Source organism: Cyprinodon variegatus, unplaced genomic scaffold, assembly GCF_000732505.1.
Source record: "Cyprinodon variegatus isolate N-32 unplaced genomic scaffold, C_variegatus-1.0 Scaffold253, whole genome shotgun sequence".
NCBI lineage: Eukaryota > Metazoa > Chordata > Actinopteri > Cyprinodontiformes > Cyprinodontidae > Cyprinodon > Cyprinodon variegatus.
This window is the reverse complement of record NW_015150706.1, coordinates 573550-594940: the sequence shown is the minus strand read 5'-3', so window position 1 is coordinate 594940 and position 21391 is coordinate 573550. Positions and strand designations below refer to the sequence as shown.

Here is a 21391-nt window from a genome sequence, read left to right as displayed (position 1 = left end):
AGATGACTCAGGAGACCACATTTTAGCTTAAAGCAGCAACTTTGCATGATGAACTATGAGGCTGTGCTTTATAGTGACAAGGAGCAAAGCAAGCATGGCTGCCTCAGATTTACAGATTTCCATAAATACCCAGGGAATTCATGTAATTTAGCTGAAATTCCATTTAAAACTCAATAGGCCTAGTAAAATAATTCACTTCAGGTGATCTTTCCACTTTCCAAGCATAAAGCTTGTTGTATTTTATTGGGTTTTATGTGGTATACCACAGCAAAAGTGTTCATAGAACTCTGATGCACAACTGTACTAAATCTTCTTTACTTTGATCCCTCTAAATAAAAAAACAAAACAAACAGGAATTGATCTCCTTCAGAAAGACAACCAGCATGCAACTCACCGCCAGTCTTTGTTTGTCAGTATGTTATATAGTAAATATAAACACATGCCACATGTTTCAGATTACAATACTGAAAACGATGTAACCTTTTACTTTGTTTATTATTTTAATGTTGCAATGTTTTGAGTTGTTACAACATTCAAGGCTCTCAATTCAAAGAAAACGACAATTTATTACCTGAAGAAGGTGTGGTGCTCCACGCAGACCTTCCATAGCCGTTTGCTGGCACGATGATTTGGAAGCTTGAAACCAATCGTGCTTTCAAACTGCTCAAACTGAAACAGAAAAAAAACAAAACCTGAAGTCCCTTTTTTTATTATTTATTACGGTAAAACCCTAAATTTAGGGTCACATCTGTGATGTTGCAGCAATTTTCAGATATCCATCACTGTAAAAATGTCCATATCTGTATATTGGTTATTTATTCTCCAGGTGCAGAATATGTTTTTATATTATATATATTACAGTACAGTATAAAATTATTTATTTTTTATCTCTTCACTATTATGTTATTTTCATATACTTTTCTGAGGTCCACATTGTGTGTTTTTTCTATATTCTTTTTGCTGCTGTAAATACCAGAATTTCACCATTGATGGACAATAAAGGGATTTTCTATGCTATTCTAATTAAAATATACTAGTTATTTTATTTCTCAAACTGTGTCCACACAGCTTAGTGAAAGAACTCCTTTAAGTTCACCTCCAAATTGAACAGTTAATAATTAAAGAGCCAAACAGTGGTAAATCTGTGATAAGCCTAATGTCAGTGTAGCATCAGATTCTTCATCCTAATTAAAATCCTTCATGTCAAAAATCCCAATTTTTACAACTTATGAATAATAGCTGATGGGAAAAATAATGAATGGATGGAGTTTGGCACAAAAACATTTCTACTTGATTGCATTTCCTGCTGATACAATACAAATTTACAGGCTGCAGGACAATCAGGGTTGCCTATCTTCCTTCCGTTGCAGTCTTTACCTCGCCTGGTCGGATTTTGATGTAAAAGTTGTTCCTTTTGTATGAGATCTTGAGGATTTTGGGCCAAGCAAATCTGTTAATCCGCAACCTGTCTCTGTAGATGAGGAGGCCGCTCGAACAAACTCCCAGCATGATTTCCACACCCTCAGAGTCCTGAAAACAACAAAAATACATCCGTTTAGAGAGGAAAATCCACAGAGTAAATCACAGTCGGTCCTTTATGTGGTCCACAGAAAACAACCTTTCATAAACCTTTCAGGAACTGTTCAGGCATCAGTGCACAGCAGGATAAAGTAGAAATGTAAAAGAAAAAGGTTTGTGATGATCACAGGGGTTGAGCAGGCAGGCATGGGGTGGAATCAGGCATGTGGTTCTCTAATCTCCTCTATACACGCTGCAGTGGCGCTGAATAACAACTAGAGGGGCGGCAACTGGCAAATGAAACAGTGAAGTTTTTGGAAAAGTGATGCTCTTCACTGCACAAAGCATAACAAGGCTGGCTGAAACCAGGAAAAAGCGCTGGTCCAGAGTGGGAGCAACCAATCTAGAGTGATAAATGAGATGTGTTTGTACATAGCCATGCACAAGTGGAAAAAAACACTCACTCAGGTAGTTTGAGCACATGAGAAGCGGCCTCTTACCTCTCCCTCAGCTGGAGCCAAGCTTTCATAGAGATTCCCTACCAACTTTGCATTTCATGAGAGAGGAGAGGAGACAAAAGAGGATGCTCTTCTGATATGTACATATTTTCTTGTGTATCAAATCTATGACTAACAGAGGCAGCACTGAGCCCTGATGCCTACTGGGATTGATCAAAGCCACTTCCTCATCTCATTCAGATCCACATCAGGGAGGGCAATATCCTCCCCATTGCTCACATCCAGGCCCCATTTTGACTTTCAAAGCTCTTTTTGATATGCGATTCATATCTTAAAGAGCAATGGTTTCAATTTCCTTTCTATGACAGCCCTTCAGCTCTCTCTCTCTCTCTCTCCTGCCCGGTGTTATGATGCTGCTTTTGATGTCAAAGGAAGAGAAAACAAAAGTCAAGCTGGGCTCCAGATCTGCTCAGGCAAACTCTTCACTAAGACAGCAATGATACAGTGAAAGTCAATCAGTGCAGAAAGGATGTTAAACATGTTAAACCAAAGAGTCACCATGGCAGCAATGATGTTTGTCATGTTGCCATGGTGTGCTGCCCAGCTAAGCTGAATGAGTGACTGCATGGGTGAAATATGTGTGGGTTTCCATACAGGGGATGGAGTGGTTAGAAACATTATTGGAAAGTCTTAAAAGAAACTTTTTTTTTCTCCCCCTTTTTTTATAGAAATGTTTCTGTCCTGGCTAAACTTATTGTAAATCAATCAATCAATCAATCCATTCATCCAAGTGCATCCTTTGACCCCAAAATAATATTATAAATAAGCAATGCAATAAAATAATCGGATGCATTTTGAAATCAATTAAGAAAAAAAAGAAATGTCATCTAAAAAAAGTTAATTTCATCTGTTAATGGGAGATTTCAATCTTAATAGTGCATTTTATACATTTGTTGTATATTTAATGGTGCATAAAACAAATAAATTACATATAATCACTTGACTGACAACAGAATGGTTAATTCATACTGGGTTTCTTTGTGCTTCACAGCGAAAGTCCAAGTCTAGAAGGAGAGAGTATTAATTGCAGCAGCTTTTCTGTTGACTGTGTCATTTGAAATGCTGTCCTTGGATATTATACCAACAGCTTGTTTAGATATATGCTACAAAGAGAGCAGCTAAATCTGTAGACATTACATTCGCTTGATGTTGCAAAAAAACCCAAAAATTGTTTATTTAATTAGTTTACTGAGGCGAGATTTTTTTTCCTGGAAGTTTTCTAGACATTTTTTCAGTTATTAAAACATATAGCATATATGCAATTTTTTTTTTTAAGTACCTCACGAGAATGCTCTGCATAAAAATATTGTCAGCAGGACCAATCTTCAAGTGTCTGCAAGTCAGATGAATGTACGGATGGATTATTATATACTGAATAATATACTTAACTTTCAATCTCATTTTTTTTAAATACACAAGTTTTTGTTTTTTTGTATATTCTGGTTTACAATTGTACCAGTAATTAGTCATTTTTTTAAAGATGATGCCCGTTTTAACAGTGATGGCTTCATCCAGGTACAACTAGCTTTTGAGTCTTAAGACTCAAACTCACTGCGGATCCAGACATTTGAATTGAGAAAGCTTCCTGGAGACGTGGCGAAACGTCTTCAAATCTTGAAAACCAAGTCCAGTGGATATTTTTTGAATTTTTACGGAATGACTGTGACCTGGATGACTGAGAACCTTCATCAGCATATTAAAATAGGTTTCATTCTGTTTCAATATAAAAACAAATTCTCATTCTGTTTACCTATAGGATATTACATTTAATGAATTAGTTGGGCTTTATAAAGAAAAAAAACACACACACAGAAGTCTATCACATCCATTATGCGTTAGTGGTAAGTTAGAAGCTAAACCCGTTAGAACACAGACTCAAACATTTGCTTGCTTTAGCTTTACTAATTCTTTTAAATAAGACCAAGTTATTTGGTCCCTTTAGCAAGTTGGTGTTAAAAACATGAAAAAAACACTAAAACAAATCAACTAACAAAGACTTATAATAAATTATTAGATAATGCATAATAAAAACGTAATTTTAAGCCAGTGCTTACAGTCAAGCTGACATCCGTGATTCTCAAGAGCCATAGTTAGAGGTTTGCTAAAAGAAGCTAAAGTTTGGAGTAATTAAGTTATTCCATATTAGAAACTTGCTAAAGCTAACTGCAGTTTGGCTAAAAGCCCTTTTTATAAATCATACATAATCCAATTTATTACTAAATGTTTTTAAAGGCTCAAGGTGTCACAGAAAGTTCTGCGGTCCCACATGCTGTGCATGCATCAGGCAAGCGTGCAAATGTTAACTGTAGGTGTAGGCATCATTCCTTAAACACCACATGGGAATGTTTTTCCATATTATTTCTGTTAATGAATTGGGAATACTCAGTATCAGCATAAAAATTTACAAAACAATAATTTTATATTAAGAATTTTTGTTTTTATAATGACAGGTTTCAGTAAAACCCTGAAAGTACGTGTGGGCTTACAATGAAACCATATATGGTAAAGGCAGCGTAATGCTGCGGGAATTACATTAGTGGGGATAGAGGAGCTAGTAGGGCTAATGGGAAGATGGACGGAGCTAAACAGGACATGCGATAACCTTTAGTCCAATTCCTTAAGGTTTATTATCATAAGCATGTGATTTAAATATTTATCTAATATTCATTCAATATCAGCTAATCCATCATGTAAGTTAAGCTGCAGCAGTTATGCCTGGTGTTCAAACAGATCATAGACTTCCAAAGCTATTTTCCCCCACATTTAATGACAGAACAAAAGGTGGGAACAGTGCCCTCCAGTGATCCATGCTCTAAAAATGCATGAAAAGGGTAGATTGCCGTGATCCATGAGGAAGAACGTGTGGATAAATTAATGTAAGAGTTATGCTTGTGACAGCAGCAGCACAGCCAGTCAGTCTCGATGTGATCAGCTGGAGGTATGAGAGCCAGTCATGTAAGGCCACAGTGGACAAAGAAGGGGCAGTTGGCATCGTATCAACTAAAATTAGCGTCTACATAGATGAAAAAAAAAAAAAAGACTAACATTTTATATGTGATTCTCAATAGAAAAGCTGCTACAAGTTTTTGAATTCTGGAGCCCTGCAAGAATAAGTCTGATATTTTTTAGATCAGTACACTGAATTCAACGTCTACTCATAGCAAGTAGCTTGGTAAAAATGTATATTAAAAACATAACATATATAATCTAATAGGCAGACTGGAGCTACTGAAAACACAGAAAAAAACTATATAAGTGCTTAACAAATAACAGTTTTTTATTCTGTATTTACTGGCACAGACATTGGGTTTGTTAGGCACTTAATTAACCAGCTGGCAATCATGCTGCACAAAGGTAAATATAGACGCCATAAAAAAAGGAACCACCACTTTGTCATTACTTGTTACCTTAGCATGATGAAGGTCAACACCATACATAGACAGCTTCTTTGCGTTTTCCAGGAAGTGGATTTCTGCCTCAGCTGGTGTCATTCCCCTGCAGAAATAAACATCATACACACTCCAGTCACCAAAAAAAGCAAATAACGAAGAACCATAAAAAGCATTTTTTTGGTTTTAAAGTAGAAAATCTATATCTAAATTCAAAATACTACAGGTGTATCTTAAAGAATAATTATTGGAAACTTTATTTCTGGTACTCAAATCAAAATCCCATGTTATATTCATTCCTAAATCTCAGTGATTACCTATAACTGACAGCTACATTTAATTCTGTAGAAGATGTCAATAAAAATGAGTAATGCTGCAACATGAAAATTTGAACAGCCATTAATCAAACCGATTAAAATCATTTTTTTAAAGAAATTTTATATTATGGCCCAGATGACCATGGGCACAGCTGAATGAAAACAGATGCTCAAGCGATGGTTCCTCAAAAACCAAAGTCCCAAAAAGTTCTGGCCAGTGATGTTGTGAGGGGCGGGGTGGAGCTGTGGCGTGGTGTTAGAGCACATGACCCATTTACCAGCTGTTGCAGGTTTGAGCCCCAGCTGACTTTTACTGAATGTCTTTCCCCTCTCTTCTAACCTCCTTTCCTGTCTAATTTCAAAAATGACTAAATAAAGCCCACAAGAGTCTAAAAAAATGTTTTTAAAGAATTCACTGGGGGCTGTACCCAAAATGTATTGATAGAAAGTTAAGTGGAAGGAAAAATGTAGAGGAAAAAACATGCAGAGCAAAAGGGCTAACTGTAGTTTTGAGTGGATGAATGCTTCCATTCGATGCCAAATATCTGATTGCATTTACTTTACAATACATATATATAACATGTAAGCGATTATTTCTGTAAAAATGTTAAATTAGGCAAATTCTTTTTATGAAAAAAACTTTTGAGTGTTCATTAACTACAACTTTATACTCATGACAGACAAAAACAAAACATTTTAAATGATAACTATCTCAGAAATCAATAATCAAGTTTTGCCTTTTCTTTTTTTTTATAAATGGCCTTTTTGGAGCTAAATATTAGACTCCTGAAGCTAAGAGAGAAAATCTAAAGAGGAACTTTGCTCGACTCTCTACCCTTTGCTAATTTAATTTGGTATGAATGAATGTATATAAGCTCCATATTGCATTGAAAGCTATGCCACAAAGATTATTATTAATATGGTTTATAAATCCATCCAGCTATCCAATTTCTACTGTTAATTCAAAGTTAGGTTGTGGTGGAAGAGTCCAGGAAGGAAACCTTGACATCCTTTTCCCCTGGCAACATCCTCCAGCTCATTCTTGCAGACTCCAAGGCATTCCCAGGCTAGATGGGATATATATTTTCTCTGCTAAGTTCTAAGCCTTGCCCAGGGTTTCTTCTGCATCGGACATGCCCTTAAAACCTCCAAAATGAGGCACCCAGGCGGCATTAAAATCTCTTTTCAATGTATTAAGTTTTGGTGCTTAACAGTAACTATTTTCTTTAAGGCATAACAGAACAATCCAGTCCAGCGCTCAGCTGGGCGGCTGCGAGTTGACCAAAAAATACAGACACTAACTTATAGGTCTTGTGGAGTTCCATGACTTTCTCCTCCAGCTCTTTGGTCTGGTTGGGTGCGAAGCGGATTTCACTGACATAATCGCTGCCCATCTCCTCTGGGTCATAGTCTCCGAGTTCAGACTGTACCGTGTAGGAACCCAGCAGGGTGTGGGTGGCGAAGGAACAAGGCAGGCGACCCGAAACAACGTCATCCCTCAGCTGCAAGCAAAGGTAGTACCTGGAAGCAGGAGAAAATAAAGAAAAATTTTTTTTAGGTAATTAATCTAGTCAGGATTTTTATGCCGACATTCTCAGTTCTAGCGCCGTTTTCTGCTTTGAAGCAAAGTTGCTTCGGTTTAAGTCAGGATCTAGAACAGTTTTAAACTAAACTGCACCACGGATTGTGGTGTGCACAAGCATTTCCTTCTGTTTTGAATCAAAACAGTTCAACTTTTAAGTAAATAGTCATTTTAAACATTATAAAAAATGAACATTTTTTAATCAACAGCGGACTCGCCTTGTTATGTCTTCGCTCAGTTGCGAGGGATCTGGAGGGTAAAACTTGACGTTGAATGCGAAGTTCCAGGGACCAGCTGAGACGCAGAAAGAAGAACAGATAAATTTAGGATTTAGCCGTTTAGCATTAAATGGTAAGTAACTAGGATTTATGACATACTCCTGATCTGCTTCTTAAGCTCTTTGGATGGGTCCAACCAATTCTGCAAAACCATAGAAGAGAGAATTAGTCATGACCAAATAGAAATAAAGCTGACTTTAAAAGTTGAATGTAGAAAAAGTTAATAGGGGCTGTAATTTCATATGGGAAAAACATTTACACATTACCAATAGCAAATCTAAAACAGACATTTTCTTTAGAATTACCTTCTGATTCTCTACATCTCTGTATGTGACGCCAAAATAGTCCTTCTCCAGCAGGTTGAGGTGCTCACACACTTTATCAAATAGCACATGGCCCTTGGCTCGTTTCTGAGAAGAAAACCAAAACAAATGTTTAAAAGTTTTTAGTATAAGTAATTATCTATCTATACATTTTAACATAAAAGGTAGGCACTGTTATGTAATAGATGTGTGGGTTTGTTTGCCCTTTACTTTTTTCCCCTCCCTATCGGGGACACAGACTTAATCCCATAAGTTAATGTGACTTCCAAGACAAAGAGCGAAAGGACAAAATGTGGGAGGTTAATTCAAATAAATAAATAAATGTAAATAGAGGCTGTATTCTAATACAGAATTTAATTACAGAGAATACAATGTGGTTCTTATAAAGTTTTGGCAAATATCAGAAGGTTTTATAGGTAATTCATAGCCTCATGCTTGTTGTTATTAGTGAATACAGAAGATAACCATTGTTAATGAGAGCTGAGTCTTAGGATTTGAGTCTAACATGAGCCTCAATTGTTAAGAATGTGAGTTTTGGTTAAATCTAAGGTTTTTGTTTTTATGAAAAAAGTGCAATTGGAGCCCAACTTTAAAAAAGAAATCACATTCTCTGTACTCACTTCACAGAGCAATGATCCGCTCCAATGAAATGGAATATTGGAGCAGCAGGAACATGAAGGAAACTGGTAAACGTACAAAGAAACTGTCCAAATGGATGGGAAAGATCAAAATGGAAATATAAAGACGCATTTGTATGTGCATCCACATGTAGACAGAATACAAAGTAAAATAAGATTACTTATGGGTGTGAAGAGAACTAACTCCACTGATGACTTCTCGCTAACAATGACTTTAACTTCCAAAATTAAGCCCTTAAAGCTGGCTTTTCAGATATAGAAAACAAAAACAAGGGAGTGATGAACAAAACGTCTCGGATCAGTCAACAAGCCATCAAAAAGATAAAGACAGAGAACCCAGAGTAAACAAGCAGCCGACTGTCTGGATGATTTCGCCGAGGGAAAACAAAAGTAAGCTTGAAGGTAAACTGACCTCATATCAGAGGAGGAACATTGATCGTGATCAATTGTGTCTAAACATAGAAAGTAAACAAGAGCAACTGGGACAGAGTCTGAAAGCTCACACTGATCTTGTAGGGGAAATGAAACAGTCAACCCCTTCAGAAAATGTACTTTTCATGACTGGTTTCATCTCAATAAACCTTTAGGTCATTGGACCAACAAGGTTTCAGCAAATTCATGCTCTTTTTTTACCCATCAACACAAACTACCCATTTAGGACAAGAAGGTACATCAGAATGTAAAAATTCAATACCAAGATCTAAATAGCCTTTGAGATGTGGAAGATTTAACTGTACTCCTTTTAAAATCCAATCGTCTGAGAAGTGCAGCTGGGGGAGCTTCAGCAGCTCCATGTCGAGGAAAATGATAGGAAACGATTAGCCTGCTCTGCTTCCCACAGGGACGGATTGAGCTGAACTGGAAAACTACAAGGTCAGAGGGATATAAGTGTCATGCCTTGACATCTTGGAGCAGTTTCAGATGGAGATGGAGGTTTGGGAGGAGGAGGCCTCTCCGGCAATTATAGGAGTTTTCTGACCTTTGCTGTAACACTGAGTGATACAGGATGAGATGATCTGCCTCAGCTCTGCTGAGGTTCTACTGAGCTGGGAGAGGACACAGTGCAAAAATATGTTTTTGCAAACAACTTAAAATACTTATATTGTATTAGCTTTCACTTTTCTCCTGCCAAGTCTTGACTTGGGGTGTTTTCTTCCTTTCCTCTCTGCAGACTTAGACTAAACATGCATGGGTCATAGACAGCTGTTTAAATCTGGGCTCCTTAGCTTTCTTAGTTGCATATTTTAAGTCCCTATCACTATGTCCCCACAGCATGTCTCTGATGTTCAATCCATATTTTGTGCAGAAATCTGTTTTTTTTGTGTTTTTTTTGCAAGATGGTTCAAACTAACATTTTTATGTGACCGCCATCAAACTGTAGTCTGCACGTCCCCGAAGCGTCCTGCTTGTGCAGAAGGAGAATGCAGACATCATACAGCAGCACGCTGTGTACAGAATGAATACCCGCATCTCTGTATCATTATGTTGTTGAGACATAGAAGGCGACGAAATCATGACCAGATATTAAGATCACAGAAAATTAAAAAAGACAGAGCAGAACTATTGACTACCGCATTTTGTGAAGCAGTGATGCCTTCTGCTGTAAGTCTGTGTGGATGCTTATCTGGAGCCAGGGCAACGATGGACAAGCTGGACAAAATGCAATATGATGATACAGACAGTGGATGCTATGAAAACTATTTGATACATAAGCTAGTATAGTACCACATATGGAAATGGCACAATTCTGATTTTTATTTATTTATTGAGGGGTGGTTAAAAAAGAATGGAATCGGGCTATAAGTAATTCCACCCTAAACATTTCTTTAACGATTATTGTAATTTTGTTTTATTGTCTAAAACACATAAATGATTGTTGCTCTTCCTCTGGGTTGTTCTCTCTGTGCCTTGGTGTGCTGTGAATTAAATAAGGGAGGTGATCTTGACCAAAAAGATCTGAATGTATAATAAATTCTCAATGGACAGGAGTTATTTTGTGATCTTTAGTCACTTAAACCCACATGCAGAGGTATTTAAGCTCAGAGGTCTACAGATAATTTCCTAGAGTTTAAATACTGGTTTCTGATCTGATATCTTTACACTCAATTATCTGGCTTACAGCCAATATTTGCAGGATAAATATACAGCTGTTTTTATGAAAAATGAAGGATCTTTAAAATCTGCTGAAAAAGACACATTTTTAATTTTCTCTTTGTTGCTATCTAAAATAAAATACTCTTATCGTCTCTATGAGAATCAGCAAATCAGATCTACCTTAAATACACTGCAAAAGCACCTACAGCAAATTATTACAAAGATCTGAAATGCAGATTCTATTTGAAGATTGAAAATTGAATAATAAACAATGCTTCCTGTATGCTGTGTTGGGAGTCTGCTACAAGTGCTCCTGAACTGAGCTCCTCAGCGCCACAATAAGAACAGTCAGCTAGTCCTGGCATCCTGACCCCTGCTGAGGAGGAATCTGCTTAATAAAAAGATTTGCAAAGGGGTTTTTGTGCTCCAGTACCGCTTGGACACATCTGAGAAATCTTTGAAGTTTTCCTTGTCTATAAACAAAAGCTCAGAGGAAACCAACTTTAGTAAAATGTCAAACAAAACTTCTATTAATTACTGATATAAAGAACAATTTTAAAGTATTTTTGTCTTAAGCCACTATTGAATCAAATTACATCTTTTAGTGCTCATTTTGTGGCATTTAAAACTTCTTATTTGGGAATGAGAAGATTATTTTTTTTTTAAGATTCTTTTTAGAAGAGCATCTTTGATTTTCTGAACCTCCACTAAGATAAAAAAAAAACACAGATTGCAGGAATTGTTTTATTATTGAATTGTCCTTAAATATAAAACTTCTTAAAAAAAATAATAAATGTGTTGAAAAACAGGCTTATCTATAAAGATATTCAATTTCCAACAAATCTTTGGCAATTAAGATTTAAAATGCTGTTTTAAAACCTTATTTATAGTTTTTGCATTTGCACAAAGGGTCCTAGCTAAATTAACATCTCTGTTGGATAATGTCTTCCACCCCATACATGAAGCTGTTGCAGAACTGGACAGACTGCTGCACCCTAAATGCACCAGGAAGCGTTATCACAGATCCTTCCTCCCAGCAGCTGTAAGACTCTATAACCTTCACTGTTCCCAACAACCTCAATAAGTTGTTACATTCATGCTGATTTTGTAGTTATTCTCCAGGTGCATATTGTTAAAACACTTTACAGTACAGTATTTCATTTGTTTATTTCTCAACTCTTCACTATTACGTTATTCTTATACATTTTTACTAAGTTCCATATTTGTGTGACCATTTTTTTCTATAATCTTTTTGCTGCTGTAAACACCAACATTTCCCCATTTTGGGACAATAAAGGGATTTTCTATTCTATTCTATTCCATTTAGACAAACAGCCTTAAGTCTTAAGTCAAACCAGGGTATAAATTAACTCATATAAATGGTAAAATTGTTTTAATATACTTATCGGCATTTATTTTCAGTATTAAATCACTGGAAATCTCTAAATGATAAGCTTATAACTTACAGACTGCAAGAGGGATAAAAGGCTATCCTTACCTGCTCTTGACTGAAATTAAATTCAACATGGCACCAAAGAGCAGAAAAAAAAATACTATGAATGTACATATTTCTGCATGGTACAGTAAATACAGAGCAGATATCCCGCACTTCATCAATAAAGCTAAATCAATGGAATAAATTCCCTATTTTCATTATTATTAGTGATCTGAAGGAGTTGAGCTAGAGATTTATTTACCAACCCGAGGAAAAATGAGAAAAAAACCCGATCATTTTAAAAGCAGCCTTTATGCAGCGATAAACCTGATTCAAACGTTAGACCTCCGACAGCTGCTACGACCTACCTCTACGTTGACGGTGTAATCAGTGCCGTCCAGCAGAGTGATCTTACACTGCATCATCTTCACCTTCTTCACACCCCTCAAAGGAGACTTGGACAGGCGACTGGTGGATGACCTGTGGGACTCCTGATCCTCCTCCTGCTCCTGACATGAAAAAGAAAAGAAAATATAAACTGTTTATTTGAATGTACTGATTGTTCCTCTCCTGGCCCAATGCCTCTGCATTTAGCTATGTCACCATCCTGCAAAGCAGTCTTTGGGGGAGCTTTTGCTGCCAATAACTCTGTTTGCTCTTAGTGTTTCTTTCCCATAAAGCGTCCTGCAGCTACAGAGCTACAGTATGGTGTTTCTCCTTCATGTCCTCTCCATCTGTTGTATCATCCAGGTGGATTCAGCAGATGGTTGGTGGAGGCCTCTTCTTCTTCCTCCAATTCAGCCATTCCTTTCTTATACTTCCAGATTACGATGCACTAAACTGACTATACTGTACTACAACTTCCTCTTATATCCTTAAGCTGTGAGATAAATAATAGCACTCGGATTGAAACAGTTATGAGACCACAGAAAAACTCAACTGATATAATTTCATCATTTAAATGCCCCAGACTGGTCGGCATGTGACTTATTTGTGAGAACTAATTACCATCCGTGTCACATTCCTGAGCTCATAAGTAATAACTGGTACCACGTCTGAATTTAATGAGGTCCCACAGAGAAGATCTTCAGATGTACTGCCATTTTTTTCCATCTTAAAAATAGAAAATCCACTTTTCCACTTGACTGAAAACAAAGCCCCTCTTGACTGAATCTATCCTTAAAAAACATGCCTCAGAGATAATTCTCTCTTTGCTTGAAATCACACTTTCCTTTCTCCCTTCACCCCTCAGGTTATATCAACCAGATTGCTCTGAGTATTCAGTGAAACTCAGGTGGAGTCACTGTCTTCCCTGAGTCACACAGAAGCAGCCCACAAACAGAGGAAAATTACTCTGAGATGGCAAAAAAGTAAAAATAAGAGTGTTTTATTAGAATATATGAAAGTTTTAGAGTAATACCTAAGGGGACATTTTACTTGTGTACAGTTGCTTCCATGATTAATGAAAACAGGTGCTTCATATGTATGAAGACGCAGCAGGAAAACAGTTAGTGAAGCTATTTTCTGGGGCATATGTGACCTCAGCTGGAGCGACATTGGGAGAAGCAGACAGTGTGGTGTCAGGATGCTGGGATCTTCATCGGGCCTGTGTCTGCCAGTTTACACAACAACAGCCGAGCATCATCCATCAGTGGCTGTTTAATGCAGCCCTTAGGATTGCAGATCAAACTAGTCTAAACCAGATTAATGAAGAGAAGGAAGCTACAAGAGAGAGGAAGTAAAACTAGTTCATTTTTTTCTCTGTTAAATATTTATGAAAAAAAAAAAAATGTAGAGCTAAGCTGACTTTGACAAACAGCATTCCTTTTAAATTGAGGACGTTTATGGAAAAAATTCAACTTATATAAGTACAACCATATTATTTAAAGAAAACAACCATTTTGCCACTCCTTAATACAATTTTTAGCATCTCTCACCCAAAGATATTTAGTGGTGGGCAACAGAATGACTGATGTATCTATAACTTTAGCTCCTTTAATAATCATTCAAAGGTCTCCAGCTTTGAAGGCATCAGTTTAAGATCCTATATGAAATTTACAGAAGAGCTCATTTTTGAAAGTTAAACTGTCACAGGATAACAGCCGTACAGAAAGGGTTAAGGGATCAAACAAAGCAAAAAGAAAGAAGACAGTTTCTGCAATTATTTTCTGAAGATTGTGATCAAATCCAAATGGTCATAGCGATTTTGAGCAAAAGGTCTACTTTCCAAACGGCTACTTGAGTGGCTCCCCGTTTGTGGTAAGAACACTTCTACGAACAGGGAGTAGCTGTCTTGGTTTTAAATAAATAGCATTTATATCCACATGTTGAAAGGTTGTACAATCTGCCAAAGACCATCCACACATGGAGCAGGAACTTAAGGGTAAGTTGCTTCCATTTGACTGAAGGGCTACAACAAAAGAGGAGGACACTGAAATCATGCTGTCACCTTCATTTCCATTTTCTACACAAAGAGCTGATTCATTCAGGAAGAGAATAAATGCTGTGAAATGTTTCCTTTCATTTAAATGAGTTAAAGTTATGCAGAGTAGGAAAATGTTAAATGATATATTCACTAATTGAAAGAAGAAAAAAACAAAACAACTGAATAATATTTACGTTTCTTTTCTTTGTTTTCAATCTTAAATATAACACACAGAGCCTGACCTGGTCTTTCCTGGTCGGGGTGCTGTGTCCCACTGCTGCTGGGAGCTGCTCCGGCTGTTTCTGGGGCGAGGCAGGGTCAGCCGCTGCTTTAGTTTTCCCCTTCTCTGCCTCCTTATTCGCCTGCGGCTGTTTGGCCTCAGAGTCTGCGCCTGATTCGGTTGTCATTGTAAATCACACTGCAGGGGAAAGGGAAGCAGGGTACAGGAGAAAAGTCTGAGTCAATCCACTTTTTTAAACTTTTAACTTGCTGGAAAAAAAAAGATTAATGAAATGAAATTGAAGGAAATTCTAATGTTCCATTCTAAAGGCCTGTGTGTAAGTCCACTCTGATAAAAATGCTGGGAAGTTGAATTATTAAGGCAAACTAGAGAAACTCTTGAAGAGTTTATGGTAAATCCTGTAATTTGGTCTTTAAAACGTAGCTTAAAAATACAGGTTTTCTTTCTTAAAGCTTTGATCTTTAAAGTTTATTGACTACGCCAAGAAAGTTATGTGTTTAGGAGAGTTTTTGTGTGCGTCTGTCCGAGTATAGGATAATCTGAAAAGTTATCTGGGAACTTAATCCCATTTTTATCTGAGGCGTCTATCATGCAAAGGAACAATCCATTAAATTTGGGATAAGATTCAGATCATAATCTGGATACAGAATTGTTCAAAGATTCTCCAACATTGTGAGATTGGGATATTTGACCCACTGAACCATAGGGGGGCAGCAGTAAGTATTTACACCCTCCGCATGGAGGTATTTAACTCAAGACAAAAACACAAGAAAAGGGAATGTTGATAGTTTGTTAGCAGGATTAATTGAAAACTTAGGAACTGGTTTTATGGACAACTTTTTTACCAGAGTTGTGCCTCATACTAACAATTTAAATGTGGTGATGATCCAGATTGCATGCAAGGTTTAGCTATAGGTGTTAGCCACAATTTGGGAAAAGTACTTTTACAGTTTTGTGATTCAGCTTTTCATGACAAAGATTATTGTGCACCTTGTTTTCATCATGCCTTGTTTTAAATGTCTTTACAGATATGGCAATATTGGGAAGAACTGTTTTACTTTCCAACAAAGATAACTTGTAATATGAAATATATTACATTTCGAAGTAACTAGTAACACTAATTGCTATGCTTAATACAACATAGATGATAATATCAGCTATTATAAGTAGTTAAAGATAAGATTCATCTTTGGCTTATTAATGACGTCATTATTTCAAATCTGAAGAGACAAATAAACACAGGAAAGCTTTATGGATGCGAGTCCAGCCTCTGCTTTTCGGCAGAATTTTAGCCCACAGGAATCCAAAGCATTTAAGCAGCAGTGCGTCTCGTCTTTCGTAGTTTAACCTTTTTTTTTTTTCTGCCACCAGAAACACAACAGGCACGAGGGCCTCAGACTGGGTGAAGAAAAAAAATAATTACTGGTTTTCAAGAAGAGTAGACAGATCCCAGTTAGCTACTGAGCAGAGGGAGGGGTGTGTTTTTGTATGGATGTGTGTTGCTTCCCAATCCGTCTGAGATGTGGTTGGTAGTACAAATGCCTGTCATTCTGCAGCTGGCCTGTTTCTGCCTCAGCTCTATTTATAGGGACGTGTTTTTAGCGTCGGGGTGGGAGGATCTCTGACTTCAAGCAGTCAACAACAATTTGATGTGAGGTGATCCCCGAAAATGTCGACATGCTGACTAAAAAAAGAAAAGGAATTGCTGCATCTCTGAGTGGGGCTTTGCATTAACAGGTGCACTGAAGTGTCAAATGATAGACAACCACATCACATCATTTTTAAACAGCTTCAAACTATTATATCATTATGCTGCATATGTATTTGCTCCATCTAAATTATTAGATGTTCCTAGATAAGGGATTATTTTTAAAGCCCAAAACAAAACACATCTTCCCTAATGAGCTACTTGCTTGAATCCCACTGAAATTAATTAAAACAAAGATTACAAATAGTCTGGAATCAAGAAGCAAAAACAACTTGAGTGCAGGAAGCTAATAAATGCTGACTAAGAGCAGCAAACACAACTGGAGTCTGGAGTGAAGTCAGGAGCACAAGTTTTAATGTCCAAGGTTCAGAGAAAGCAACATGCTGATCAGGCTCTTTTCAAGCTCTGATGCTATAAAAAACGGACAAAGATTACTGAATCCAGACTCCAAGCGCGTCTCAAATCAATGTGAATAAATCAATGAGCCAAAAGACCCACATTCCAAACCTGACTTTCAAAAAACACTAAACAAAAACCTGTTTTCCAATAGAGACCTGAGGCCAGAACTGAGCTGAACTCATGAAAAATCTGCAGCCATAACCTCTGCTGTGTCTTTGTTGTGTGATGTGGGGCGGACTTAGGAACCAGCTGACAGAGGATGGCTGCACAGGCGACCTTTGCATCCATTAACCCCAAGAAACAGGAACTATGGAGGGAGGGGGGTAGAGGAGAGGAGCATCTTAGCACCATAGAAATTGAGCAAGAATACGCTCAGTCACTGACAGGCACTCTTCACAGAGCCACACAACAGCTCCAACACTAGTCCTGTGTGTTGCTCCTCACCATGGCACTGGCACATACATTGTACATTCAAGAACCGCATTCAGTCATTATTTAAAGTCTTAGATTGCAGACGATTGTGAGCATAGAGCTGTGTTTAAGATTAAATACAGACAAAGGTGTAAGTCTAATGAATGCTTGAAAAGAAGTATAACACTGAAATGTACTGAGCATTTCTGCAGGTCTGCATCCATCTCTAGAGACATGAGAAGAATTAATGCTCAGTGAAACACCAACTTAGATATAGACCCATTTTCTTTGGGCTAAAGAGACTGTACTTGTAAAAGAAGAAACTGCATTTTCATTAAGGTTTCACTTTCTTGCTTTGAATCTTGTCCCATTTTTTCAGCATTAAAGCTTTTTATCCTGGTTTGTGTAAATTTGTTTCTGTACATCGACCATGTCTGCATGTGTTTAGCTTTTTGTTTAATACCTATCTGACTGGTCTACCTTTATTAGCCAGTTTTGGCCAGCCTCACAATTAATGAGTGTCTGGTTGACTAAATGACTGTAAGGTATCTCAGTCCTGTGGGTTGATCTCATTCCTCCACCTCCATGCTAAACATATTACAGCAGCAGATTACGCTAATGTTATATTAAAGATACGATGGACGATTTTTCCAGAAACGCAAGTAGAAAATGCTAAAGTAACCATCTTACCTGCCCTTCCACTCAGGTTGAACACTGACAAGTGTGTTTATAGTCTGTCCAAATCACTTGAAGGATGCATAAATACTAGAACTGTGCATGCATGTGCACACAATTGCTTTAGGTCAGTCATGACAAAAAGGCTGACGAGGGAGAAGAAATAGAAAAGATGAATCCCTTGGAACTTGGAGCTGAAACATAATTTCATGCCTTTAGGGCTTCAGCTATTTATAGAGTAAATGGCACAAATTTGGGGGGGCAATAACCTGTATATAGTGCATAAACCCCATCTACATTGCTGTAGTGTTAGCTTAGCATGCAGTGTCAATACATTGACACATTTTGAGAAAACTGCTTGGTCTAATGCTACGTTCACACTGCATGCGATTTCAGCAAAAAGGCGTCTGCTGCTTCATTTTTTATGCTTGAACACATTAAGGTCCGCCGCACCTCAAGATCATCTTTGATGCTCCAAAAGCGCTTCCAGTAAATTTTAATCAGATGCAACCAATGCTTCTGTTGCTCCTGTGTTCAATGGCAGGGAGTGATTTTGATATATCTACTGTGATAAGTGGATAAAAAGTAGTTTTATGATGTTTTGTGGTGAGAAAGTCCACCTCAAAACATCATCTTTGCAGCCAGCTCATCAAGATTACGATACTGCCTTAAAATATTTTTTATGCGGTTGGAGCCCCTCAGATCCCTACATACCGGCGGTCCGCTGTCGTTGGAAATCCAGCAGAAGCTACCTAAGGCCCGGTCGACTCTATTTTTATTTTTCTTCCCTCTACTGTTTATGGTGGCTGGAAGTAGATGATAGCATTCTTCAGACGTTCAGTACAAACTGCAGGCACCAGAATAATAAAAGCGAACATATTTTGCAGGCAGGTTTCAACATTTGAAGTTAATTTAGGCGATAATAACCAGTTTCAGTGGAGGGATCACAGCGCTCTGCATCAGCAGTGCTGTGTCTGTCTCCCTGCGGGCTCGCAGAGTAGCTTCACTGATTCATTAATGTTGCGTGTCAAGGAGCAAAAATTAACTTTTTCCAACTCCAGTGGCTGCTGCTTGTGCAGCGCGTCAAGCGCCTCAGAAGCTCATGAGCTGCTGCTTCGGCTGCTCAGATGTGTCACGATGTGCTGCTACTGCTACTCAAGACGCACTGCAGGACCTTTTTGATGCTCGTCAACCATAGACTTTGCATGTAAACCTGCTGCTTCTGCTGCTCAAAGCGTGTGCGGTGTGAATGTAGCATAACAAAGTAAATCGCCACTATGTAAGAGGATTCTTATGGACCTAATGATTAGTCACTTTAGATTTTAGGTGTTTTTTAATCATCTATGAATCAAAAATTTGCATGACGAGCATTAACTTTATTCTAATAATACAGAATTCCCCCACTCTGGACAAAAAGTGTATTTTTACTGTATTTCAACCATTTTCCCGGAGCACAATAGAAGATGGCCTGTTTTAGAGCTTGTATAATGAGGTAAAGTTATTCGCTTAGTAGATTAGATGCTGTTTGGTTTGTTTTAGGTTTTTTTAGCACAGATAATTTTGTTAATCATGTCCACTTTGGTCCAAAGGAAAATATTTTCTTGGTGTTGTGACTTGCTCTGAATACAAGGTGTGACACCATGCTCTTCTCAGAGAGGTTTTACACTGATGCAATCAAAACACACATTCTATATTTTCAATAAGCACTACATTGTCAGACTTCTCTCCAAACAGGAAGAGCAAGAAAAGGCAGAATACGGATTGAAGGATTATCTTTACATAAGAGGTTAGACACAAATCCAGCTGAAGGACCAGTCAAGCAAATATGTCAATTTTCTGAGCATAAAACTGTGAAACCTTTACCACAAATGTTTAAAAATTGTGTTGACCATCTAGAAGCCTATATCACATTAGTGTCTATTACAATATTTTAAAATAATGCTGATAGCTTTAAATTTTAGTAGGCTACAATGTTGACAACTTGCATCTACACAGAAACGGTATACTTTAGATATTCAATGGCTTTGAGGCGATGTAGCTAAGATGATTTTCAAGATAGAAGCAAAGAAAGGCAGAAATCAACTCCTCTGACATTCATCCAAATTAAGAGAGGAGTAAAATCAGACTAACTCGTACCGACTGCGGCCAGCTGTCTGCCACTGACACCGCATTAGCTGGACATCCTATTCATGTCCTTACAGAGGCTGATCAGGATGAAGCTTCATTACATAATTGGTCACTGACTCTAAATGTGCCGTCCATGCATGTAAACCTCCATTTTAAGCTCCACTTGTGATTGTTCTGCACACTGCTGGAAAGTGGCCACGTGGCTGTCGACTTGCACATGTTCATGTGAGGACGAGGGGTCTGCCATCTGTGCTGGCTGCCATTAGCCAGACTAAATCACAGCTGGGTCTGTCTCTGCCTATCCCTTCACCCAAACCATGCCTGCCGAGGGGCTTATGAGACTTACGTTGAAGGCAATACTTGTCTCTTTTTTTTTTTTTTTCACGCTAAGACCTGTCCCGCACAGGCTTCACGTCCATGTCATGTTGAGACCCCCCCCCCCCCTCCAGGACAGCTGCTGCATGCAAACTGGCTGCTGTAACAGGAAACCATGTGGCTGTGTTGGACACTCAAAAATGACAAACGCTACGCGGACGCAGGGGCCAAGGGTCTAGGAATGCCTCTTCATTTATGAAATCGGTGTGACTATTTATTTTAGTTAGACTAAAGTGTATAATATAAATTAGGGCTGAAATGAATTAATCAGAATAATTGTGATTAACTGATTATAAAATAATCGTCAGCTAATTTAGTAATCGATTACTCACTAACTGGAGTATAGAGACTGTAAAATATGTTTTAAGCTGACAGAGCAACCCACTTAGAGCAGTAACTAACTGTAAAAATATATATATATTTTGCATTTAAGATAAAAATACAATTTTTTGTCTGTCAATATGCTTTATCCAGAACTCCTCACGTGGAAAAGTTTTAGTTTCACCTGGTTTTAATTTCATAAAAAAATCTTCTTTAAAGCTACAGTGTGTAATTTTCAGCGACATCTAGCGGTCAGACTGCAGACCGCAGCAACATGAACATCTCCCCCCCACCGCTTCTCCCCCCCAACAGTACGGCGAGCGTTACGGGACAAAATGTCTTCCACGACGTCAGCATCACCTGCCTCACCTGCCTTCTCAAGTGATGAGGTTTGTTTACATAGATAATTTTACAGATAGTATTTCATTAGTCTGTGTAGGGTATAGATTTCAGTACCGTCTCAGTTCATCTCTCTCAACTTGCCGTAGTTACTTTCGAGCGTAATGGGCGATCTCGCAATCGCTAGTTTGTTGGCTCTGCGCTGCCGTAGCGCAAAGATGGCTGTGAGACCCGCTCCTATGTAATTATAAATAACGAATTCTAAGGCAACGCAAATA

General features: G+C 37.9%; 1 protein-coding gene across 19 annotated transcripts in view; it reads right to left on the bottom strand.

Moving 5' to 3' along the window:
* epb41l3 (erythrocyte membrane protein band 4.1-like 3) overlaps nucleotides 1-21391 on the bottom strand; it is a 66723-nt gene that overhangs the window by 24459 nt on the left and 20873 nt on the right. For 13 of the 19 annotated variants that reach the window (XM_015382216.1, XM_015382214.1, XM_015382221.1 and 10 more), the window contains exons 2-11: nucleotides 14760-14935; nucleotides 12461-12601; nucleotides 7908-8012; nucleotides 7702-7744; nucleotides 7543-7618; nucleotides 7045-7263; nucleotides 5444-5531; nucleotides 2019-2063; nucleotides 1378-1530; nucleotides 572-669 (exon numbers count right to left, since the gene is read on the bottom strand). In XM_015382216.1, coding sequence (XP_015237702.1) covers nucleotides 572-669; nucleotides 1378-1530; nucleotides 2019-2063; nucleotides 5444-5531; nucleotides 7045-7263; nucleotides 7543-7618; nucleotides 7702-7744; nucleotides 7908-8012; nucleotides 12461-12601; nucleotides 14760-14924 — 1133 coding nt within the window. In that variant the 5' untranslated portion in view covers nucleotides 14925-14935. The remainder of the gene's footprint in view (nucleotides 1-571; nucleotides 670-1377; nucleotides 1531-2018; nucleotides 2064-5443; nucleotides 5532-7044; nucleotides 7264-7542; nucleotides 7619-7701; nucleotides 7745-7907; nucleotides 8013-12460; nucleotides 12602-14759; nucleotides 14936-21391) is intronic. The other 6 variants (XM_015382219.1, XM_015382234.1, XM_015382227.1 and 3 more) reach the window with 3 other exon arrangements.